The sequence below is a fragment of the Bacillus rossius genome, chromosome 14 (genome assembly GCF_032445375.1).
Source record: "Bacillus rossius redtenbacheri isolate Brsri chromosome 14, Brsri_v3, whole genome shotgun sequence".
Classification (NCBI taxonomy): Eukaryota; Metazoa; Arthropoda; class Insecta; order Phasmatodea; family Bacillidae; genus Bacillus; species Bacillus rossius.
The window spans coordinates 872,149-899,746 of NC_086341.1; the positions used below are offsets into that span (position 1 = coordinate 872,149).

The 27,598-nt window shown below is 35.8% G+C and overlaps 1 protein-coding gene across 1 annotated transcript in view; it reads right to left on the reverse strand.

Annotated features, from left to right (window-relative positions):
• The window catches only part of LOC134538947 (transcription factor LBX1-like), a 146,020-nt gene extending 124,426 nt beyond the window's left edge, over nt 1–21,594 (reverse strand). The window contains exon 1 of the mRNA XM_063380564.1: nt 20,637–21,594. Within this exon, the coding sequence (XP_063236634.1) occupies nt 20,637–21,276 (640 nt within the window). The 5' untranslated portion in view covers nt 21,277–21,594. The remainder of the gene's footprint in view (nt 1–20,636) is intronic.
• Between the last annotated feature and the right edge of the window lie 6,004 nt (nt 21,595–27,598).

The window sequence follows — 27,598 nt, forward strand, 5'->3', positions numbered from 1 at the left end:
TAAAACGAACTGGAATGTTACTCCCACCCTACCCTGATAGGGCGCATATGTGGGAGGGGAACTTGAGAATGCCGACCGTATGTCGGAATAATCTGCAAGTAATTTACAAAATATCTACATAGGTTTGATCCTGCATAGTCTACTACATTTCCAACACAAAACACACTAAACTAATTTAGCAAGAGCTCTTCTCTATAAATCAAACATTATCATTTAAATTTAGTCCTCGATATATATTTTTTGTAATAAATTATCTACAGATATTTTACAAAATATTAATACGGTAAGTTTTTTAACTGTTACGACTTATAAGAGGTATCGTTAAAAGTAGTATAATAAATGGAAAGGCTTTATTAATACTAAAAATTAATACTCAATTGTTGTGCTTATCTTACAAATCCAGGCTGGTTAGTGTTACTGAGAATAAGGTTACTCACAGAAGTTCATATTTAAGTTGTTAAGTGAATTGTTTTACCCGAGTTACGTAGCCATATGAGTGTTCCTTTTTAATTGCAAAACACTGATTTCGCATACTGGTTCATATTCAGCGTCGTAATACAATATCGTGTTAACTAACAACGTCTTTTAAAGACATCGTACACACTAAACCCCTTTAAAATATAATGATTAACAATAATTTACTTGTTTTATTGAAATACTGTCTTCCAACTTGTTTCCAATTTCAACTTAAAAAATCATAAAAAAAGTATTTATCGAGAGGGAAAAAAACATGAAGCTATCGGTTTACATTTACAGTTTCCTCACATAAGCTTATTAAAAAAAACCTTTGTTTAACTACCTGGCATCCTTTGTGGTTTTTCGAACTTAAAACCTAAATTAAATATCCTTAAATTTTATAACTATACAGTCTGCATCAAAACACTTTAAAAAATATCTTAAATTTATATTCCCAAATAGATTTGCCGAGCTTTTGTACAATTAGTTCCCGCGTTGTTGAAATATTGTACGTGAACTTTCCTTCTTAAACACTAAAAAGACAATAATACTCCGTTGGCTCCAGATAACAGAAAGTTATTGTCAGCAATAATCAGGCAAACCTTGTTTCTATTGATTCAAGATGTTTTCGTTAGTTTAGGGATATTCACTATCATATAAGTGGTTTTAATTTAGTGACAAGCCTACATCCATATGCACCTTCAACGAATTTAATTTGGTTTCAGGGCAATTTTTTTTTCTAGTAAAGCCTAGCTAATTTAAATTCTGGAATTTGCAGCAAACGTTGTTGGCGCTGAAATATTCCCCAGAAAGGTCTTCCCCGCAACCGAAAACCAGCGAGGAAGTGAAATTCACGGATGTGGATGTGGTGTGACGTCACCCAGTCCGTCCGAACACACTTTACAAGCACAGTTGTTGTGTTGGCAGGACTTGCACGAAACAAGCTTTGCCAACAGTCTAAATCGCAATAGGTCCGGTTGTGACGTAAACATAGCTGATCACAGACAGCAGTGATTCGTGTTTAATGAAGGCGACGTAATTGGGCTTTTCTTGGTAGGAAGTGTTTTTCGACGCCACAAAGGCGCGACGCATTCAGAAACGCCACGTGGTGTAGCTCTTATCAGCCACAAAGCCACACTCAGAACTCACAACAACAAGAGACCGTGGAGCCGAGCAAGTTGGAAGATCGCCAGCAGTTCGTGGGGCGGATAGCACTGTCTTCCAGGCAGTTCATCTCCTTGGAGACAAATAAGAAAAAAAGAGAGAATAAGTTAGTAAAATGCTTGTTTACTCCTTTGAGTGATTTCTATCTGAAAAAAAAACTTCATTTCTTTTTAATGATTTATATTGGTTTGTATATCGGAGTTGTTCATTTAAAATAATTACTTTTGGAGATACCGTCATTGTTGCAAATGAAAAAATGTATAAATCATTGATAACACAAAAATAAAAATAAACATTACAATTACTGTAACAATCAGATAGCATCAATCTTGAGAGGTTACTTTTCAATTAGTCTATTTTCAGACAGTTTTCTATTATGTAACTGGATCAGTAGCATTTCCGAAAGGGAGACTAGATTTCGATAAATGAACTTTAGGGTTTTTACCTTCTTTGAAGCAATCTTATAAACTTATTTTTGTTTGTCACAAACATAATTTGTTATTGAATGATTATTCCTAATATTTAAAATACATTGTAGCTGAATCATTAAGTTGAAATTATAACAAGACTACCCTTTGAAGCTCGGAAAAATTTGAAACTACTCTATGTTCCTTGTTACAGTGACAGTTGCTGTTTATATTCCCGAGTGAAAGATTGCTTGATCACGTTCACTTCGAATTTATAATTTAAAAATATTGCCTGATATTTGGTGAGAATATTTTGTACACAGTGGTCATTCGAAACACTGCAGGTCATTTATTCTTTCGTGACCGAATGAATTGAGTTGCTTAACTTTGGTGCAGGAATTATTCGAATCATAGACGCTAAAGTTATTTTAATCGGGCCTTGGCTCAGTAAGATACAGTAGAAAATATGCTTTTCAAAGGAATTTTTTATTAAGTTACTAAAATATTTACGTTTTTGTAATGTTTCAGGCAAAATATTGTACATTTTATAAAACGCCGTTGTTGGGTTTACAAATGTAGGTATGCTGTGATTTAATATTTATTATAAACTGGGAGAAATCAATACTTGCTTATTCCGATAAACCATATTTATATAATCCATAAAAATGTGTATAATTTACACTGTTAGGTAGTATTGTAGTCATTACCATATGGTGCGACTTTCGGAAAATTCTATGTAGTTTTCCATTTCATGGTCCTTAGACCATAAAAACATCATCAATGATATATATATACATAAATTTTTTATGGAAACTTAACCACCGTAATTTCGCAAAAATTACTTCCAGATTGCTGCATATAATAAACAGATGGAAAATCTTGGTGGGTTGAATTTTTTAATGGGCAAAATCGGACCAATGAGGCAGAAATGGGGAAGGTTTTTCGAAAAACAGAAAATCACAATAACTCCCTCAGTACGAAAAATATTGCACCCGCTTGGAATTATTAGGCCTCCTAAAAGTAAAACCAAATATTTGGTTGGCAGGTTATTTTAATAACACCAACCATAAGATCAAGAAGATAAAAAATATTGGTTTGTAGGACAGAAACATTCATCACTCTCTTAGTACCTATAGTATTAAAATTATCTATAAATTTGGTGACTCAAAATAACGGGTATTTTTAAGTCAACTGCAACATTCAGTGTGATAAGAGCTTTTGTTTGGACATCATTACGCCATACATAGAGACACCTGTATTTCGCGATTTCATTTCGTGTCAAGGTATTTCACAAAACACTGTAGCTTTTTCTAAGAGTCATGGCAAATTGTGAGGGTGCAGCAGTACGGTGACCACATTCTCATTGGCCCCGTCAAGAGCGGGACGACACCTCTCACCGACCTCAGCCAATAACCACAGGAGAAAAGCTACAGTGTTTTGTGAAATACTTTGACACGAAATGTATTCGCGAAATACAGGTGTCCCTAGCCATACATAATTACCGAGATTGATATCTAAGTACAGTTAAACTTTACGTTAACGTATATGTACGTGAGAGGATGATTCAGTACTGTAAAATACTTATTAAAACGTTATAATTTAATAATTTTCATTTTTTAAACACACCTGTTTCTTTTGTGTCTATTATTATTACGTACCTACCATTGTTACATGTACGGAGCTGTGCAGTTACGGTTATATATGATGATGTTTGAATGTCCTCGTGTTACGTCAATTAAAAGTTCAATAATCAACACTGGGAGTTGTATCGTGCAGTGTTCGCCACTACCCTGGTGTACCGCTAAGCCATACTATTATTACTACTGCACGACAAACACTACTTCACATATTTTACTAGACTACTCAAATACTACACACAATACTGGAGCCAAAAATAATATTTTAAATTTTCTTTGTTAAATTACAAAAAAAAAAAAAAATACTGTGATCTTAAATTCATAGCTTGCGGCTGAAACATTTCACTTGAAAGTGGAGCTTGGTTTCGTATGGAAATATACCACTAAGTAGTGGCCCTTCAAGTACCTAAAGAGGATGTGAAAATGAAGACAGATTTCGTATTAATTCGTGAGTTTTAATATTGTATACCTGACTGTACTGAGACCCTTAATTACAGTCGCATGATACCACGACGGGGATAAATGCTCTGCAACCACACAGCGAGCGACAGACGTGGAGGTCGAACATCGCGCGTTTTGGTAAATTAGCGCGTTCTTGCCTTCCGAAAAGAATAAGTGTTAATAAGCAAGGTTATAGCCGCGCCAGATTCTGAAAACTCGCCCATTCTGATTGGCCTAGGAAGATAAATAGGCCGTAATTAGACATACTGTTTCAGAGAAAGACAGCAGAAGGCCAGGCGTGTAATTTGTTGGACGCTAAACCAGCCGACACTCATAATTTTCTGCTTAGAGGCTGACACTCCAGTCGTTATTTCCCGACCCTGCTGCTGCAAATTGTTTGCTAATGAACGAGATGTTAGAAACGCTTTCGACAAGACCATGTTGGGCGAACTGCCTGAAAACTCAACTAAGAAAATGTATTTGTTAAATACGTATAGCCATTGCCTTCCAAAGTGTAATTCAGGCTTAAGAATATGTCCTATTTATAATTTTTTTTCTGTGGTATGTTTATACACGCACGATTTGTTTTGTTTTAAGCATTATGTTTGGAAAACAGAATTCGCCTTTTACCTAGAAAAAAATATGCCAATCAAATAAACAAATAATTAAGTAGTCACGAGAAAAAATGTAACATATATGATACTAGTAAGTATAAGCGAAATAAAGAAATAACGAATTACTACACTTATTTCCATAACATAAAATGTTATTTGGAAACGTACATATACAAGCACAAAAGAGATGTGCTGCTCTACAAATAGCACTAATAATGTGTCAAGTTATATTTTTTGTGCAATTAGATATTTACTCAGAAAATTATTTAATGCTGGTGTTTGTCAATCAGTTAGTATCAGAAATAATTTTCATGAATACAACTACGCCAAACCTTGTAGAATAGACGAACACTACCAAATACCATTAAAATTAATTAAAGAGAATAGGTTTTAAAATGTTTTAATTTTTTATTAATCAACTAAACACTTGTTTTTAAGTTGCTGTGGATAGTAATTTAATGTTTTAATAATGCACTTAAATTAATTAGTCCGTCTTAGTAAAAAGTGCTAATTTCTAATATAAATTGGAAAACCTTTAATCATAGTCCAGTGAAAGCTGAATTAATACGGTGATGCACACAGAGGTCGAAAAACACAGACATAGGCACAGGTTATATTAAGAGCAGTCTTCCACTAGAAACAGGATAAAACGAAATTAATGTGCAGTTACATAACTACATCTTGAAAATTTTATGATTTAACGAACATAGCAACCATTTTCATTCTATATTCAGTATGTAGTAATATTTAGATTAGATTATCCACAAAAAAAATGCCAAAATTGGTAAACGAATCAATCCACGCAGAAAAAGCTTCTGTCCATAATATGGCGCAATTGAGTTTGCCCTTGTTACAATACATTATATTCTGAAGGTTTTTTTTTTTCACCCGAAATGTCCGCTGATCATTATTCTATGTAAATATTAAAAATAATTTGTTTAGTAAATTTTTGTTAAAACACACGCCATTAAGATTTTTTTTCCTTTCAAGTTGAATGTTTGGTTGCATACTTTTTCAACTGGATCGATTAAAATGATATAGCATTTTAGTATTTCCCCCAATATTTTTTATTCGGTTTGATTCTTAAATATTGTGTTTAATGTCATAGTTTTTAATCTTGTAAGACTTGATGTTTATCTTTTAAATTTCTAAGTGGTTTAAGTGCAAGAGAAGGCAATGAGTCTTAACTTCGCCACATAACAAGCCGATTATTATTAGGTATCATCACCTCCATTAGATATCATCATCCGTTTTCAGAATTTTAATCGTTCTCGAAAGTGAAGCTCATTTTCCAACCAACTTTTCATTACATTAGCGAAATTATACCTTCTTTATGTTTTGCGGCTACAGAAATTTTCACCTTAAATTTAGGTACGAGATACGCTAGTTACATATTATCCAGGGATCTTCGTAAGTTTACACTTACCTTCGACGTTTACGGGTGTTGCGTTCACTGACTTTGAACATAAATCAACAATAATAATCTTATTATATTAACAGAACATTAAAAATGTTTGGTCTACAGCAAAAACCATTTTATACCACCACGCGTGTTTTTACATTGTTTCCAATGCAACGAAACACTTATCCCTTTACGCGTTTTACCTTGTTTCCAATGCAACGAAACACTTATCCCTTTACGCGTGGGTTTACCTTGTTTCCAATGCAACGAAACACTTATCCCTTTACGCGTGTGTTTACCTTGTTTCCAATGCAACGAAACACTTATCCCTTTACGCGTGTGTTTACATTGTTTCCAATGCAACGAAACACTTATCCCTTTACGCGTGTGTTTACCTTGTTTCCAATGCAACGAAACACTTATCCCTTTACGCGTGTGTTTACCTTGTTTCCAATGCAACGAAACACTTATCCCTTTACGCGTGTGTTTACCTTGTTTCCAATGCAACGAAACACTTATCCCTTTACGCGTGTGTTTACCTGGTTGAAAACGTGACACAGAATTCGATAGTCGGAGCCCGGAGTAGGTTATACGAAGATCAGCTACCTGAGATTACGAAGAATTCCTCGTTTATCTGATGTCAATACTATGTTGTAAATTCCGTAAATTTGCTGTAATTTCTAAAGTTGTAGGCATAAAGTACCCAAAATGAAGTAAAATCCATTTGTTGAGAGAACACCAGGTACTTATTTGTTTCGGACTTATGGTATTAATTATTATTAGAGACCGGAAAAATTCGCGGATTATTTTCACGATATGATATAATCCAAACAACTGTACCTTTATATTGCTTCTCTGATTAGCTTACAGTTTATCTGAAGGACTTTGAGCCAATGGAAAACCTTCAACCAAAAAAGTATCGAATCACAAGCGTCCCAGTTGACAGGTGTCACAAGTCAGTAGCCAATGAGCAGGTGGCATTTGCCCAAGTGTGTAGGGTATTGTGGAGTCTATCCTAGAGGTCATCGAAATCGCGAATTTTTCCAGTCTCTAATTATTATCGACGAAAATATCCAAAACATGAAAACCTATGCAAGCTACTAGGACTGCAGAAAGTAACGAACATAGAAAGTAGGTACAAGATAACAGTTCTGTAAGAGGATTACAAGGTAGCAGCTGCACTGTAAATAATAATGATAATCACGTTAATTCCAGATAGCATATTTGTAAATTTGTAGATTAACATGAAAGCAACTACTTTAACGATACAAAAAAATTTTTTGCATTAATACTGGGTTCGGATTATTGCCCGGGAAATTATGCTTTGTAATGTCCCAGTGCCTACATTAGTTAAAGTTATTTAAAGTTATTTGTAAACCGTTCCCTGAAAAGAAGCGCACATTAATAAGCATAACAGAAGAAAATAAAGTTCAGTTGTTGAGTATTCGAATTTATTTTCCCTATTTAAAAATTTGTGATTGGATAAAAAAAAATCAAAATTTAAAATTACTACCCTAATTTTTGTTAGAGAGTTAATACATATTTAGGTTTTTTTTTTTAAATATATTTTATAAAGCCTATGCAAAAATAACCATAGAATGTCATCATTTACGTATTACTCGCACAGAGCAGAATGCTTTCACTGCACAGAAAATATTTTGTGAATTTACTAAAAACATTTTCTTAACTAGCTGCCGAAATATTTTATTTTAATGCTTAAAAGATGTTTTTATTTTTTAATTTTCTAATTTACTGCTAAGATAATTTTATATTTATATATATATATATATATATATATATATATATATATATATATAGTGAATCCACGTTTATGTTTATGTTTGGAAGACTACAATAGGCTATACTGGCCTATGAATGTAAAACATTAGTTTTATATGTTATCTTTAAAATATTTGTGCAATGGGAGTGCATGACTTGATGTAAGTTTTTGGACATACGCCATTGCTAAGAAATTCTTAGCCATGGCGTATGTCCAAAAACTTACATCAAGTCATTAGTTTTATATATTCCACAACAATTCATAATGCCAAACATTCATATTTACAAGGAAATATTTTGTCTACTATTTTTTGAAAATTATTTATTTATAAAACTACCAAAACAAACTTCAGTGCACAACGAGACATTAAGCTGAGTTTTTAATTAAGAGCATTCTAAAAATCTGTTTGAATAAACATAGGTTATCTTTATGAATATAAGGCTCAGAAACAAGTGTGAAGCAGTTATCACACGAATAGACTTTTAATGGCCCAAACGATTGATTAAGAAAATTTTTCGTCGGATAGATTATTTCCCAGTCACGATGAGATAAGGTCGACCTCGAGATTATGAAATGACGTGAAGTGGGTGCTGTTAACTTTAAACAAGAAGTAACTTGCCCACGTCCGGAGCAGTTAACTACTTCGATATAACGTGTTTTATTAATTATGTTTAACTTATTACGTCGCGTCAAATACTTACGGCGTAGTAATATTCTTCTCGCAATATGTTATTTAAAGCCTCATTTGTATTCTGCTTGTGTTCCGCGGCGTTTGACTCGTTCCTCGTAGAGCGAGAGAGAAGGAGATAGCGCTAGATGTAGAGACCGAGAGATGTGTGCTGCCATGAGACCATTCAGAGAGAGAGAGAGAGAGAGAGAGAGAGCTTGGTATATTTATTAAATGTTGGAAGCTGTTATGGCTTACAACTTCGTTAACAAGGGTTCGGGGGATTAAGACTATACATTACGATTTATTGCAAAAAAATGTTCCGAGTGCAATTAAGGATGTAATAAGCTATCTCAAGAACATGCGATTCATAAACTAGCCCGACTTTCTAGTTTTTATTTTGCTATTCACTGCTATCGGTAAGGAAAACAGTTTTTTTTTTTTCTCTCACTTAACTGGAACAGTGATATATGTAGTTTGGTTACTTTAACTCTGATGCAGACACTAGCGGAAAGGTAATCTTAGTCATAAAAAAGTAATATCAATCAGTTATAAAATACAGATAAATATAAGATTGAAAGATTTGTAATTTTTACAAACTATATCTTGGAAACTATCAAATAAAAAATATCTTCGTAACAATACAAAAAATTCATATAAAGTTTATTTTTAAACAGACACATGTTTATGGTAATTAACTTTAAGTAACGTTCTACTACAAAGAATATTAATTTTATTTCAGGTCCTGTATAGACCTGAGACGCCGTTCAAGCAACAAACGAATTCTCTGCGACTGAAATCAACTTACATAATCCTACACTTCAAAACTGACTTAATTTTAACTAATACGAACACTTCTGTATGTTAAAATTTACACTATATGACATAGATACAGAAAAAATAGAATACTTAAAATATACAAATGAATAACTGGTATCCATAAAACTATTAAAGAAGTTACAAGCACTACCAAAAGTAATAAAATTTTTTTTAATGCTTAGCAAAATAGAATATACTGTCTTTTATCTCAGGTGTCAATGATGTACCGTAAAACTTACCAATGAAAATGAAAATCATGTTCAAGCAATTAAAAATGTTACCGAATTACTTGGAATGTTTGTCAGGTTTGTTTGCAAAATAAGTCTTTACGAGATACTATATTGAAGTTCGCCTCTTGTTTTTCTAGCACTTACCAGGATCTTACCAAGGACTGAAGATAATAAACATTAGAATTCATCTTCTACGCAATTGCACTTCATTGGCAATATAGAGGAAAAAATATATACTGCACGCAAACAAGGACACAAGCGTATATTTACATTTGATATTCAAATACTCTTGAGCGTCAACTAAAATTTAAATGTGTTACTTTTTAATTAGACATAACGCAAATAAATATTACGTCTTGCATCAACAATCAGATGAAGTAACTTTCCTCGTTGAGGGTCCACACTGTTTAAAATTTCACCTTCAGTTTTGGAAAACGTTGGCTACAGATTATCCAAGGATCTTCGTAGATGTACGGACACTTAGTTCACTTACTTTTAAATAACAAAACATTTAAAAACTGGCAATAACATTCTTATTTTGTCCACGAAACACAATTTGGGAGTCGAAATACGGCGCAGTTTCTACGAAGAACTCTTAGTTTATCTGAAGCAAATTCTTCGTTGAAAAGTCCGTAAATTCACTGTAATTTCTAACAGTGCAATTGTTAGCTTCAGAATTTGCATTTAGGCACATTTACGACAAAGCATTTATAACGTAGAGACCTGCAAAATTCGCGGATTCATTGACCTCTAGGATAGACTCCACAGTCCTTTAAATACTCGCGGAAATGACACCTGTTCATTGGCTACTGACGCGTGAGACGTCTCAACTAGGCTGTCCGTAATTCGGCACTTTCTTGGTTTAGTGTTTCCCATTGGCTCACAGTTCCCCGGATAAAATGTGGGCCAATCGCAGAAGCGGTACGAAGGTATAGTTGTTTTGATGCTAGCATATCGCGAAATGAATCCGCGAATTTTGCATGTCTCTAACATCACAAATTAATCGAGCAAAATCTCCATGAATTTTGGGATATTCGTATATTTTTAACCAGAATGTCTTAAAAATAATAATCTCTAGTTAATTATTTATGTTGAAGTTATTTTATAGATATAGGCTACGTTTGCCAACGATATAATGAATTCTTCACTTTCCACGCGGCCTTAATTAGTCTGTCTTTTCGCCGCCACAATCCCTCTGCTGCCTTTATATTGGCCATAAACTGATTGCGGCGGTCGACGCCTGCTCGGGCTCAGCTACACTAGTCCTGTCATCGCTGGAGGCGGGCCTGCGCTCTGATTGCCTCCTCCTGCCCGCCCGGTCCTTGCCTAGTTTATTTTAGCCCGGCACCCCTCTCCTCGCCAGGAGCCCACTTCGTCTGGCATCTGCATCTGCATCTGCATCTGCCGGCGATTCCAGTCCGATCAGCCGTATGGTTTACAAATGGTTTCATCGCTGCAATATGCAAGTGCAAATTATATTATGTCAAAGTGAAATCGTGTACTACACAAGTATGAACTGACTGCCTGTAGCCTCTGCCCAAAAACTATCTTTAAAAATAATATATAAATTAAAAATATATATATTTTTTTTTAAACCATGGATGTCTTTTTGGAAAACAAAATTATTTTATTCGTTTATGAATGACATCTTAAAAATGAAATGTGTTACTGCAAAGGTCACATCCAAACGTTTAATTCATAATTGTAGACTATAACGCATAATCTCATGCTGTCTGTTCATGCAAAGATTGAGACATAAATTTTCCTTTTAAGATTCACAAAACCATTAAATAACACTTGTTTGAATGATAAAATATTTTGTAAACAACTATACATACTGTAGTTAAAAAATTATGAATTTATTTAAAATTAAGAGCTAAAACACGGATTTGTATATAAGGAAATGCATTATAACTTATGGGTAATACGACCCTCTTCAATCTGTAACTCGAGCCCCTATCATTAAAGACATTAGTTGTTAAAACTTTACTTGCAAAAAAATTCGTGTGAGTTATGTTCTTATTCATCATAAGTTTAACGTGCTATTAACAGAATAAAAACTTTTTTTGTTTCCATAACGGTATTATATAGGTTAGATTATTTATTGCCTGCTGAAAGAAAACTTTTAAATATGCCAGGCTAATGAAAAGCTTTTATTTTCAGGGATGGTTTATCCAACTCTCATTATAGTGGTAAAACTGAATTTAACATTGTTTGAAGTGTCCAAGTGTAAAACGTTTTACGAAGAAACAACAGCAGTTTAATTTTTTTTAAAAAAGGATATTAACAGCTTGGTATACGCTCAATAATATTTTGGTAATTTTCCTAAATATTTAATGGATGTTATGAATCTATTTGAATGGGGAATTTGTAATGAACTCATGGTAACTCATGGTATTTAGGAAAATGTTAAATGCAGAGGACATGTATCATACTTGTACGGTAAATTTCCTATACAATCGTATCGCTATATTCATAACCTCCATTTCATGTTTAATTACATTACCGAAAATTTCTTACATTGTAGGAGTTAGCGGTTAATATATACACCTAACCTACTCTATAAAATACTTATTCAAGTTCAATGCATTTTTCTATTATTTTGCTTCGATTGTGTAAGGAACAACATGCCAACTTTACTGGGCTGGCAGAAACTATGTTCCTAGACGTTTTGTTAGCAGAAATACAAGCTACAGCCAATTAGCTTGTTCATCTAGTTTCATTAATATGAACAGACTTAAAAGTTTTCAATGATATTTTGGCAAAGCAAGTTGCGCTGGCTCGCTTTCCGGCATCAGAGACATTACTGTCCGCCCACCAGCTACTTGGCTTCAGGACACACGTGACACGTGACTGCATGCCTGGCCGGGAGGAGTAGCTCGTGGGAGGACAGTACACACACGCGCTCCTTAACAAGCTTTCTCCCGTTTGACAAGACCCTTGCGACAAAGGCCGCGTCTGCCTCCAAAAGACCACGACCTTTTTTTTTTTTTTTTTTTTTCAAGCTCTCTTCGCCACCAACTCACAAGAGAGCCAGTTCGTGCTCTCTCTTTCTGTCTGAAAGAATGTAATCACTCTGGTAAACATAGCTACTGAACACGCACACACTCCTCTGACACTCTAAACACGGAGAGGTGTTTTGAAACAGGGGCTTGGCTGGGTCGCGTTATTCTCCGCAGGTTAAACCTGCCGTACGCTTTGAGGGGCTGAACTTTCACGAAATGAAAAAAAATATACATCCCATACTTTTTGAAGTATGTAGGTATAATGAGAATAAAATGACATATAAAAATGGAACTTTTTAGGTTTAAAGTCAATTGTACTGGCTACTACGTGATATGGTTTAATTTTTTTCAGGTAAAAAAAAAAAATTTAATTTCACCTACCCTTCTTTAAAATCCTCAGAATTTGGATGATTTGAAAAGGTTAAATAAAAATTAAATATTTTATTTTCAGAAATAAATCTGAACCATACACGCAGCAGCCACCAGCATCGCCTTGAAACACAACTTTTTTTTTCAGTTATTCATTCCACTTGGTTCTCCTTATCCATACTGCACCAAAATGTTAGTAATTAAAATTTTCCCGCTAATTATACAAAACGTAAGCACTACATATTTTTATTTTGTTGCAGTTCGGCCACTAAAAAAGTCTACAAGTGTAACCATGTTAAACGTAAAAATAAAATAATGACTTGAACAAAACATATGTAACCCCTTCACTGAGAGGTAGTTTGCAGAAGGAGGCTGAAGGTCAAATTGCTCGAATCTAAAACTATCGCGTAATTACACTGCGAGTGTTTCTGGTCTCTACTAAAAACGCAGCTGAAAGAATATTTTTTGGCTGAAGAATTGATTTTTTTGTCAATATATACTATACGTATATTGGGTGGCGGCAACAAAATAATTCTGTAGTCTCAACTTAATCATTAGTTGGCAGGGACAGGCATTTTTGTAAATAAAAAAAATTCTGAACGCTCACTAAACTCCTCGACAGTGGTTTCTTCCTTGTGATTGGCAGCCGTCGGAGGAGAAGCCATTGCCTTATTTGGCCGGGCGCATTTGCTTCCGCACAAAATTGCAATGATTGGTGTGCCGACGGTAGACGTCTAGGTACCTGAAATAAACTCAACCAATCACGAATCACAGACGATGCTACAGTGTTTTAACACACAGCTAGTCTCGAAAGTTTTTTTTCTCGAGAAACACATGCTCCTACTGATTAGAACCAACTAAAAATTATTGCCGCTAATAAATCGCTTAGTGACACTGCAAAATTATTTTGAAGTCGGCTTAAAATACTCGCGATGGTCAATACTGATAAAATATTTCGTGTTGGCTCTCGTATTCTATGTTTGTTTGTTTTTATGTAAATCGTACGCACTGTAGGAAATGACTGGACTTGCAAAGACGGTTGCACATCAAACAAACTGAGAGTCCAGAACGACCGCTGCTTCGTGTAGACTATGCAAGGTTCCGACTTCCTGGATTGTCCCGCTGTAAACAAGGTAAACAGGGTAAACCAGCACGGAGGAGGGAGAAGAGTTTTTATTTATGTGTAACTTCTTAGCTCCCGCTATACGGCATTTGGTAGGATAAACTTGGTGAATGGAACGGAAATGTGTAAATACGGTGCTGCTATCTGTGGGAGTCTCAGAAACCTCGACAATATGTGCGGATCACATGATTCATCCGTATAAATTGCTTCCATGTACGTACATCGCAGAAATTACACCCCGCATAGGTAATAAAAAATAACATTTTATAATAGTAGTTGACCTTGTTTACCACGAATCACATAACACGTTCGTTGGGATACAACTAAGTTTTTACGAAAATCCAGTTATCTGAAATTTACAAAAAAAAAAACTCTTCGCTTATTTGAGGTAAATTATTTTTTGAAAAGTCTGCATATTTCCTATAATTTCTAATAGTGTGTTATTTTTGGAAAGCAGTTGCTTATATTTTAACATGTAGACTAAGTATCATATCAATCTGAGACTGAGTTAATGATTTTTCTTCGTACATGCTCTGTTAAAATTTTTTCAACCTTAAGAATTCACAAAAATGACTGAATGTGCTTAGTTTGAACATGTGCTGTAAAGAGTAATTTTGGACGTATAACTAAACCTTTGAAAAATGTTTATTTCACAAAACGAAATCATAAAAGTTCACAACAATTTAGAGGGTCTACTACTTGAATTTTTTTTATAACAAAGCATCTTTGAAAAAATTACTAATAATTTATTTTTATGTTTTTATAGGAATTACCCCAATATTTTCCAATGCAGTTCTTCAAAAAATAGAAAAATTATTTTTTTCTGTATTTAGCCTATTTCGTGATATGTATTGATTTTAAAACAATTTAATAAGAACAATTTTTTTTTTAGTGAAAAAAATTTCTATTTGATTTTTATTAAATAAAATATCTGGACTTCTAACGAGATCACTCCCCCCCCCCCCCTTTTTTTTTCCTAAAATTAATTTCCAACTACATATTCTAAAATTAAATTTTCTACTGCAGCGTTTTTTTTATATCTGAACATATCAGTGTAAATTCCATTTGATAAAGAAGGTATTGTGAAATCTGACAAGTTGTAGGTATTTTTTCTTAATAAGGGTATTAAATATTTCACCCTTTCAATGTTAGAAATTTTCCATTGTTTAAATTTATGTTGGCCAGCCGTTTAAAAGACCAAGACAAAAAAAGATTGACAGCTTTTTCATATGAAATCATTAGCGTTTTTAAACGCTAAGGAAGAGAAAACTGTTAAAAATGACCAAATGTGGAACATTTGAACAAAGGATTTTTCGAAAAGTTACTAAAAATGAAATTTTGGTTGTTTTTGAGTTGTACAATTAATTTTCGGAGTTTGGCCTTAAGGAACTGATACACGCTGATAATTATGGCTATACTTATATTTCACAGTTGCCTTTGGATGAATAAACCTAACAATCGCTTGCAGCGTTATGAGGTATTAGTTACTTGTTAACACGAAAGCCAATCGCGAAAAATGCGTCACATAGCAATGCACATTGTACGTAGGCCACACATATTGCAAACTAAGAGGAACTAAGTTACAAACTGTCGTCATAACTTGATTGTAGGAGACAGCAACACACGTGTTACTCTCCACCTTGCTTCACGCGCCAAGGTTTGCTTGCGCCAGCAGCAAGCATCGACCACGCGTGTGCTTCTAGAGCCCCATGTGTCCTCACGCTCCCGACTGCAGTTAGCGAGAGAGGTCTTAGTTCGAGTCTAACGTAACCTTACTAAGTGCATGCCAATAAAAGTTATTGTCGCTATTTCAGTTTACGTCACAAAGAAATATTCTTAGATTTTGATTGGAATATGCTACTCTACGCGATTACAAAAAAAAATTATTTATATCATAAAATTAAATTCATCCAATTCATTTTTGTAGCCCACCAAGAACAAACAAATAGATTTAAATTGTTTTATGAATCTTGAGATCATTTTTACAGCGAACCATTTCTTGCATTATTAAAAAGACATGGCTAGACACCTGTAAAATTCGCGATTTCAAATCCCTAAAGGATAGACTCCATGATCCTCTATGCACTGGAATGATCGTGATTCGCTAATTCTTCTGTTACAGAATTTTCATTGGCCCATAGTTCTTCAGATAAACTGTGGCCCAATCACTGAAGCAAAATAATGTCAAAAGTATTTGGACTCTATCCTATCGCGAAATTAATCCGCGAATTTTACAGGTCTCTAGACATGGCTGAAGTTATTTTTTTTTCTGAAATAAACTAAGTTTCACTCATTGCGAAATTGAAGCCACGTTCGTTTTGTTAGGGCGTAGAAAGCATTTTTGGTTTGGCATTATGATTTCATTTATACGGAAGATAGGCCAGATGAAATTAATGTTTGTCGTATATACTATATGTAATTAGGTAGATAAACTAATGCAGCAGCTATTATAATTACTTATTTCTTTTTCAAAACAAAATAAATGCATACGAGAACTTGCAGGATGTACCGAACCGATGTAAACTCATACTTGGTGCTCAAAACTTGTCTTGCTGATCTTTGGATTCCCACCACCGAGACTCGCCAAATACGCATAACGCCTCAGCTTTCACGGTCACCGGCCAATGTTTGAATAACAGTTTACAGGTTAAAAATGAATATAGCTTCTTACAATTTATTGACAAACTGCCTTTGTATAGCCCAAGTTGTGGGTGTCACATAGGGAAGGGATATGCTTTTGGCCAACATTTTTTCAGGTGCCTATTTTTGAAATAAGTATTCCAAAGATTGTCTTCGTCCAGAAGGCCTTGGAAAGGTAAGTAATGAAGTCAAACAAAGTGCGCGGTGATAAGTTTAGCAAATGACGACTTGAAGGCATCCTACTGCATTCACCCGGGCTAGGCGCTTCAGAATTAATAGTACTCGATAAAATGAATAAAAAATTGTCTTGAAAAATAACATTTTCATGTGGTGAATAAATTTTTGAATTAAATTAATTAATTTTAAAACTTTGCGCAGTAACATAGCCTGCTTAGTCTATACTTATTTTAAAAATCATCTTGCTTCCTGTTTCATAAGTAGGCTGAATTTAGAGGGAAACGTGTTCTGCAGGATAAACATAAAAGTCAGTTTCATGTAAAAATATAATACAGCCAATCAATATAAAAACTCTTATTTTGCTGCAATATTTTGTCATTTAAATTTTAAGTATTGTGAGGAAAAAAAGGATGATGAAAATGAACTACACCATATAGGCCTAATGCCAGGAAACAGAAACACAAGGAACTGCTGGATGTTCTACATTGCCTGACACGTGTCAACGAAAAATAAAATAAAAGGCAAACATATTTTAGGCCTGCAAAACTGTTTCTGTAATATGTTGGTGGCTAAACCACATTTCAAAATAGGAAAAAAAAGTATAAGTTAGGAGCTTATAGAATTTCATTAAAATTTCACATGAAATATTTTTCTGTTGAACAAATGTTATTTATTCTATTATGATAAACAATCATCTTATCACAATTTTTTTTGTTAGTTATGGTATTTCTATGAACATAAAGCTACTTTATTTCATTGTAAAATCTCGTACTTAGCAGGTAAGTACTACTCCTATGTGAATATATTAGTACAAATTAGTAGCCTACGTATAAAAATCGTAGCATATGCAGAGAATAATCCAATGTATCTCACAAGAGATATCTCTTGTACGCAGTAATAAAACTCCATAGTTATAGCCTACATTAATCAATTATTATACTCGAAATTAAATATGATTATTGGTTCTATATGTGCATGAATAAAACAAAGCCTCTTGAAATAATGTGAAAAAGGTCACAATTTTACTAGGCGATAAATATTTTGTTTGTAAATTTTCTATAAATGTTTTAGCTCTTAAATGAACAAATACCTACCCTTTATTGTGTCACATAAATATTTAACAGAATGATATTTGAACCTGATTTTTATTGTAGCGAACTCATGGCATTAGGTAACTTTCAAAGATGATCAAATGGCCTATCTGAAATTTTAAGATATATTTAAGGGAGAAAATAAAAATTACTTTAGAATGTGTCTAGATTTAATAACTATATATCTATAGTAAAATAATCATGAAACTTTTTAGTTTCATTTTATTTTGTTTGATTCAGGCGTTTGACTGTTTAAAAACTGTTAGAATATGTTTTAAGTTCGATATTAAAATACCATAGCAAAGCATTAAATCCATCCGACAAGAACTATTAAACATTTATTTTTATTTTATGGAGAAGTATAGAGGCACCAAAAAATTTTCCTGTCATTATGGACCTTACATTTATAACACAAAATAAGTTTTTTCAATGGGTAATTTAAAAACAAAGGTAAATTAAACTGTAGTTATTTTTCTGGATAAACTGTTCATCGCCGATATAATTAAAATTTTAACGACACGCTTGCTGTTGAAAGAAATTTCTGCAATGTTAATAAATAATGGTTAAAGATTTTGTTGGCACATTAGAAACACTAAAATTTAAAAACAATAGAAAATGTAGTAGTATTTACAGCTCAGTTTTGAAAGAAAATACTGATAGCCTAAGAAAATAAGAAATAATGCATCTTTACCTTTAATTTAAAGGCCAGGATGCACATATTAAATTTTGTTTTATCATAATTTTATTCATTTTTAAAACAAATTTTGCTAAAATAGTTCGACTTAAAATGAGAGTTATTTTAAAAAGACAAGCAAAATTTAATAAAAAAATATACCGACCAATACTTTTTTGAATTGTGATGGCTTTCAAAACGCAATAAAAAAACTTAAAAAAAATAAATAAATAATTTTTTTTTGTAAATTCCTGGCTAATTAATTTTGTTTGAATATAAAAAGGAGTTGTTATTTGATGAATCAACACAACTGTATCACTGTTCACATTATTTATTTAGGTTAGTTATACAGTTACTTTAAAAGAACTTCTTGCCCTCTTTAAAATATAATATAGACAGATATAATTATGTTCTAAAAATTCTGCACCTTAGGACTTTGCTAGAATTTGCATTGGCAGATATTTAAGGTCACAAAACAATTCGTAATTTATTAGTTAGATCAAAACTAAAAGTGATTACAACATGGGTTTTTTAACGCCACAAAATATTTTTTAGAAGTAAGAAATTAAAATAAAAATTCCTATAATTTCCATTCGAGAGCATTAAAACTGTAGAACTAATTTCATGCAAAAATATTTACTTGAATGATAACAGAAAATATTTGTTGGGTGATTCACCTGAAACGCTTGTTTTACATTTTGGTTTAAATAAATATTTTTCTTCTAGCGTGGCAAACTATTCAGCTGTTATCATATCGCACATTTTATTTCCTTAGTTGTTTTAAGTTATTCAGCAAGTTAGAAATTTTTTCGAGTTCTTGTTGAGTAGGGCCTACTTATTTTAAATCAATAATACTTTAAATTAAAAAATAATGGTCTTAATTCAGTCAATTGGAACAGAAAGGTTTTTTTTTTCAGTTGACAGTAAGAAGTCAATTTAGAATTGTTAAAATCAGCTGAAATTCACTTAGCACCATAGTATTATGTTGGAAGCCTACATGATTTAGTATTCCCAATTTGTATTTAAAAATCATATTCCACTTTAGGCCCAAATAAGTAGGGCCTATCATACACTGGTTTCACAGTTCGTAGCCAAACACATCAGTCGGATATTTTTTCAACAGAAAGTTGTCTCAATGCTAAAACTTAATTTTATTCCCGAAAAAAAATATTTAACCTATCTAATTGTTCATTACATTAGATTTGTATTTTTTAAACCCAAGTTTTATAACCGAAATAGCTCTAACCCCTCCCCCATCAAAAAATTATTTTCATTAAAAAAGTGTAACATAACAATTCTTCTTACTGGTTTCATCAAAACGTATTTTGTCTAGACAGGTAATATTTCTTTTCTTCAAAATGAACGACTGATGACTAACGCATGCACGGTAACCTTCTTTTTTGTTGTTGTAATTTTACAAAGAAATTCTTTAGAAACTAGTTGCTAAAATACTCTCTTGTAAATATACAAATATTACCATGTAAAATATAAAATACCTACATTTCTGAGGCATAGGTATAAAGGTGGATATAATATAAATGGTTTAGTTAAACATCGTAACAAACATTGAGTTACAGCTTAAATTATACTTATTTGTAATACAAAAATAAAGAAATTAGAAAATGTAGCTACCTAGAACGTTCTTCTTGTAGCATCACAAATAAATATACTTTGTAAACAAACTTCCCAAAGAATTTCCCTGTAAAACGTACTATAATTTCCAGAATATTTCGCATGGGATGACTCGTGTATACGGAATGTTAGATCGTTACCGCAGGACACTGTGGCCAGACCAAGTGAATAGTGGCCAGACCTAATGCGCTGAGGCCAGACCTAGTGAATAGTGGCCAGACCTAGTGAATAGTGGCCAGACCTAGTGAACAGTGGCCAGACCTAGTGAATAGTGGCCAGACCTAGTGAACAGTGGCCAGCGGCACTCACCTGACGCCGCCTCGCCGCTCAGCTCCTCGAAGGTCTTGCTGGTCATCTGGAAGAGCGCGTCGAGCGGCGACGCGTCCGCCCCTTTGCCCCGCCTCCTGGGGGCGGCGGGGGCGGCGGGGGTGGCGTCGGGGCTGCAGCAGTCGGAGGCGGCGCTCGACCGCCCCGAGCTGCACGTGGTCGAGCTGAGCGCCTCGTCGGCGCTGCGGGGGCGGCAGCAGCCGCGCCGCTGCGGGGGCGGCGGGGGCGGCGCGGCGTCGCACAGCGCCCAGGGCCGCACGATGCGCGCCGGGGGCGGCGGCGGCGGCCGGTGGCTCAGCAGGTCGCGGATGGAGAAGGACTTGACGCCGCCGGGGCGCGGGGCGGGCGCGGCGATGCGCATCATCTTGAGTCGCTTCAGCGGCCGGAAGTAGTCGTCGCCGTCGTCCTCCGAGTCGTCGCCGTCGCGCGCGGGGGCGGCGGGCGACGGGCAGCCCACGCTGATGATGTCGTCCTCGTCGGGGGCGGCGGGCGGCGGCGGGGAGGGCGTTAACGGCGAGCCGCACGACGACGCCGCCCCCGAGGAACCGTGCGGGCTGTCCAGCTGGTTGTTGCTGCACATGGGCAGGCGGCAGAGCGACAGCGGCGGCAGGCTTGTCGTCATGGGGACTGCGCCGCCCCTCGCATGCCCCAGCGCGCAGAACAGCGGCGCGAACAGCGCTACGTCATGCCGGCCGCCCGCTCGGCGCGACACTTGCCCGACATCGCCAGTTGCTCGACCAGGACTCTAAGCCACGCCCCCTGCTCGCTGTACTGCTCGTGGTGGCCGGGACGTGTCGCTGCTGCCAGGGCCTGTCACGCACTGCCTCGTCAACGCCGATAAATTACACGGGCGAGTTCCCCTCCCCCCTCAGGCTCCACCCCTCTCCGCTCCGGCCGCGAATTGGGGGGGGGGGGGCGAGGGGCGGGGCCAGCGGCAGTCGGCTGATTTACCGCTCCGCCCTCCGCGGGCGAGTCTTCCCCCTCCCCTGGAGACTCGAGGCTTCACGAGTTTAATTAAACTCCGCAGGAAGAGAGAGGCAACATACGTTACTCTCAGCAACTTCTCGCTGTTCCATCGCGTACAGCGCCCAGACAGGACAGGTTAAGTGCGGCCAGCAACAACTAGTGGAGGAGGGAGGGGGAAGGACAAACGTCTAATGGCGTCTCCTCCTAACAAACCAGGCGGAATCTCTTTGAAGCATCTACATTTCCCAGGCTGTTGGAACCGCTAAGGGGGGAGGGGGGACTAGGCTTCCTCCCCTCCCCTCGGCCGCCCCTCCTCAGCCGCGCGAGGCCCCGCCCCTCGGGCCTCGCGCTATTGGCCGCCGGCCGCCATTTTGAGGAGAGCGGGGGTTCAGGGGAAGTCCCTCCTCGCCACACCGGGGTTTTATAGTTCACCTTCTGCCCCCTCCCTCGTTCCCTGCCTCGCTCTTCCGAAGAGCTAATTATGCGGCGGTCTCGGCCGCTTGAAGTGGGTGGCGACAGCCGACAAGAACCCCCCTCCCCCCTCCTCCCCTCGCGGCAACACGCATGTAGCTGTTCGAGTCGCGCGCATTAGCCGGCCTCATTAACGTCGCCAATTATCATAATGTAATTGGGCCTGGGAGGGGAGGGGAGGCCGGAATAATACGTTGTCCGCGCGAGGCACGCAACGAGACTGCACTCTGATCTGTCGCTTCTCTCCGTCTCTCTCTATCTCTCTCCTTCCCACGAGGTCGCCTGCCGACACCCCCACGGCGACGTGGCAACCCTGGCACCACTGCAGCTAACTATGCCTGTAGCGGTCGCTCGTGAGATACTCTCGTCGGCGGGTCTACAGAGTGTAAAAAAACATGTGATAAATCATCATGTGAGAAATTTGTGAAGCTTAGGTACAGCCTAAAAGACCTAGTTGTAAATAGGCTACTGTATTCTCAGAGTTGGCATTTTCAAGAAGTACCTATGCTTGCCTTGAAAAACTGTGTATTTCACACAATTTGAACGTAAGCATATAGAATAAGGTAAGTAGGTATGTCAGTTGTAATTATGCAAGGGAAAATACTATTTATCAGCTTTCTTTCGATATTTGAGCGGTTTTTTTTGTGAAAGTATTATTATATTAAGGTTTTCAACGTCCTTAAATAATTTTTTTTTGGCTACATGTCTGTCTATAGGCTTGATATAGTTTTTAGAGCGTACATATTTATGGAATGTGTCATTATACCTACTATGTTTGGGTACGATTAGTCGTTTTTACGTGCTTAATTAATTTTTTTACTTGAATGTTAGTTATAGGCCTACATCCAATAACTTGACGAATTATTAATTACTAACTATAAGTAAGTATCTATGGTAGCTATATATTAAATACTTATTAATATGGTGTAACACGCATGTATGCTAATTATAATTATTAATAACCACGCCTGTCAAAATTTCTATCCGTTTCAAATCCAGCCAAAGACATAACTGTCTCCTTGATCACAATACAATTTCTTAAGTCCTAATTATAGGTTTAGTTAAACGTTTGAGTACAAATACATTTAATTTTGTTTATCTATGCGGAAAGGCAAATCAGCCATCTGATGTAAACGACGGGCTATAACATCGAATAAAATACTTACAAACATTAATTACCTACATAAAGGCTAATTGTATACCTACAAATTCAAAGTTTTGAAATTGTTTTAACTAAAAGATTTAATTTACTTACGCTGCTATCATTTGAAAATTAGTTTTAAAAAGTATAAAGTTTTAATTGGGCTAAAACTATCGAAGAATTATTTTTAATATTACAACATACGCATTAAAATTCGAATTAATTTACCTATTATTTTAACACGTCGTAAAAAACTGATTAGATAATAGAAATTTGACGAGGGAATGAAATAACAATTACGTAACTGAGAAGCTGATCCACGTTCTTGCACAGACACTGCATCACTGCAACACTGCATCACTGCATCACTGCATCAGGTCTGCGAGACATGACATGTTGGGCTGCGCTCGGCCTACAGGACATAATGCCATTTCTTACATTACAAGTAATACCCACCTCTTAAACCGAATTATGTAGGCCTACATACATTTTTAATTTAACACGAATTGCTTAAGATGGAGAAATGCCATTTTTGTGTTTGTGGGCAATAAACATGGAGCTGTAGTTTTGTAAGAAATGTTACAACATTCCCGTGAGTAAAATAGAAACACTTTATAATTCTTCTTTTAAAAGTAAAGTTTAGGTGGCATGGTTTTATTTACAAAAATATTTTAGCAACTGCAGAATCTATAAAAAAAAATGTTTTTAAGCATCTTTGAAAGCTTTTTTCTGCAAAGGGTACTACACCGTCGTAGTTTGTTTCGGAAGTAAACTTCGTAGAAATTGGACAGGCTGTTGAAACATGAGAATAACTTTAATTACTTACAGTTTGTTTTCGTAATTACACAAATCGATAGCTAAAAAGACGAAGACACACATATCGACCATGACTTCCACGGGACGAAAAAATTGAAATTTATTTAATCCCATTTCTGCATTTCACTGCATTTGCGTTGACTTACATCAACAAACATTTTTCTTTTAGTGAATATAAATCACGAAAAGCTCAGCCAAGCTATGAAAAAACAAATAAGAAAAATATATTATTAAAAAATTTACCAACTTTTACCTGTTTGTTCCCCACTGTATTATTTTATGACAGACATTTCAGCTGGTTATTTCATTGTTTCAATATTTCATTGTTTAAGATGTTGCAACTCTGTTTACATTAAAGTTTTTTTATTGAAAATTGAAAAACTAATACATAATTTATTTTTTTTCTCTATAGCCTACAGTGGCCAATCGGACTTGTGAAGTCCATAACCTGCCAGTTCACACTAAAAACTGAAATCTGAAATTTATATAATTTTGCAGCGTGATGTTTGTTTCAAGTAGCGTCAACTAATGCTTACACAAAATTATTTATTTATATAAAAAAAAAAGTTGCCAAGATTTTTTTTTGAAAAGTAGGCCTAAAGGCAAAATGCAACAACATATTTATGGGGGGAAACGAAGAAAATGCTTCATTTCTACAAACGTGTTTGAATGATTCCAGTAACTTGTTATCACGCATGAACTACAACAGTGAAATAAGGTATTAGGAATTAACCTGTTTAGTCCCCCATTGTTGTTTCAAGATCTGCCATTTTAGTTAGAGCCTACATGATCCGGAAATATTACTTACATAACTTACGTATTACTATCATGTACCAATTCCAGGGAGCTAAAATACCTATATGATATAAAATAATTTGTGTAATTTTACACAATGTTTGCAATGTTTTCTAGAAAACCTAATTGTGGTACTTACATGGTTTGGTAAAATTATGCGAATGTACATCATTTATTTCAATAATTAACGTATCAAACACATATTTGAAATTACACATACAGATGTTAAATAAATAAATGTCATAATGTTTTTGTTCGCACAACATAGTTGTATAAATATACTTAATTAATTGTAAACATACATAATATTTGTCAGAGTAAATTTTCAAGGTCCAAGAAACTGCAAAAATACAACATATTATAAGATTCCTTCTAACGAAAACGCTTTTAATGTACATTCATTAAGTTACTAAAGTGGCATTCCCAATACTGAACAGCTTTACTAGTGTGTGTGAAGATCGAGAGGCTAAGATAAGATCCGGCTATAAGAAGTCTTCACTTGATAAATGTATGGTGATGGATATAAAAATCATCCTACGGTATTTTTTGTTCATTAAAAGCTATAAGTAGAGTCCTGAAAAAAATTCGAGCATTCATTTCGCGATATGATAGAATCCAAATAATTTTGCCTTTTTGCTGGTTCAGTGATTCGGGACAGTTTATATGTAGTACTCTGGGCCAGTGAAAAACCTTCAACACAAGAAGTATCAAAACAAAGACAACCCAGTTAACAGGTGTCACGAGCCAGTAGCCAATGAGCAGGTGTAATTTGCCCGAAAGTATAGAGGATCATGGAATCCTATATGTTATTGAAATCGAGAATTTTTTCGTTCTACAGCTACAAGCTAAAAAAAAATATTGGAAGTAGTAAATTTAAACACATCCATTTTTAGTATAAATTCACTTAGTTATGAAGTAGTATTATTAACATATATTTGTGATATTTTACCCACACCAACAGATATGTAGATTTATATGTATATAGGTAAAGACCGTAATTAATTCAGATAAACTGCGGTCCAGTAACTGAAGCAGTAAAAAGGCAAATGTAGTCTGAGTCTTGCCTATTGCAAAATGAATCCGCGAATGATTTAGGGTTCTTCATGTGGGTAACACGGACTAATATATAAGGTAGGTATATATTTATCAGACCATAGTCGTTGTACTTTTACATTATTTTTAATGGCATTTTTACTCGAGACCGATGAGAAACACGCCGTGTTGACAGTGTAGCCGGACAGCAGCAGTGATTGGCGAACCAGCGCGCGAAGCACGAGCCGTGACCAATGGCCGTCTCCGGCGATAACTCGTCGCCGTAATGGAGCCGCCTCCAGACGTCAGCAGGGCCCGCGGAGGGTCGTTCATGAACTCGGCGGTCGTCGCGACTCTATTAGAACCCTTTCAGGCTGGCGTGACGCGTCGTGATGGAGCAGAGGGGCTTGTGGGTATTTATAGTCGCGCATCTGCGGCCCAGCGCTGGGACAACACCGCGCGCTAGGCCCGGCTACACTGCAAACACGGCGTTCCCACACTTGCCGACCTGACATTCAACATGCGCCATTGCTAGAGACCTGTATGACCTGTAGGATATACTCCATGATCCTCTACGCACGCGGGAAAATTACATTTGCTCATTGGCTACTGACTCGTGACAGCTGTTATCTGGGACGCTCGTGACTCGATACTTCCTTTGTTAAAGGTTTTTCATTGGTGCAGAGTATGTACTTCAGATAAACTGTGGCCCAATCACTGATTCAGTAAAAAGGCAAACGTTTTTGGATTCTAGCCTATCGCGAAATGAATACGCGAATTTTTCAAGTTTCTAGCCATTGCAGTTTCCCAATTTTTGTCATGGGAAAAAATCATAAATGCAAAAAGAAATGAAAACATAAAAACACAGTAACACAAGCCCCAGTCAGCTTACGTCTAACAGATAAAACCCAATCATGAACCTAGACAGTTGTTATTCTGGACAACACATTGACGGCAGCACGCAGATACAGTCAAACTTAAGTACCTATCAGACAGCACAAGAATAATTCCGTGAAAGATTAAGTAATGAAAAAAATATATAAGTAAATGTAACAGCACAGACGAACCCAGTGGGCTAACAACGAAGAGACAACAATAACATTAAATGCAGGCAGATAACGCAGTAAATATTAAATATATGAACACAATAGTGAAGATAAACAGATATTATGTGTTCGTCTGTGCCGTCGTCGTTGTGTTTTCCATAATAGCCTGCCTGTTTAGTTTCATTGCTGGGTCTATTTGTTTCACATCATCTGATTTAGGCTTGTTTGCTGTGAGTTTATTTTCATTTTTTTAATTATAATTTTGCATTTATGAATTTTTCCCTTGCCAAATAGTGCAAAACTGCAATAGCGTATGTCCAAGAAATTTTCCATGAAATAAATTGTAATAATACAAGAAAGGATTTGTAATTTTGTACAACACATGACTGTGGTTATTTTTGCAAACACAAAAAAAATTGAGATATTATTGAATATTTCTTATGAAAATTGGCGCATAATTTTATATTTTAGGTAGTTGATGTTTAATTCAAGCATAATTTTTTAAGGATGGAAAATATAATCGTAGATCCCACAATCATGCTTAATATAAGCGCACTGAAAAGCTATTCAGGGAAGGGTTTACAAATAACTTTTATTATTGGAGGTTCTGAGACGAAACATAGCATAAATGCCCGGGTAAGAATACGAACCCAGTATTATTGTAGTGAAACAGTTAT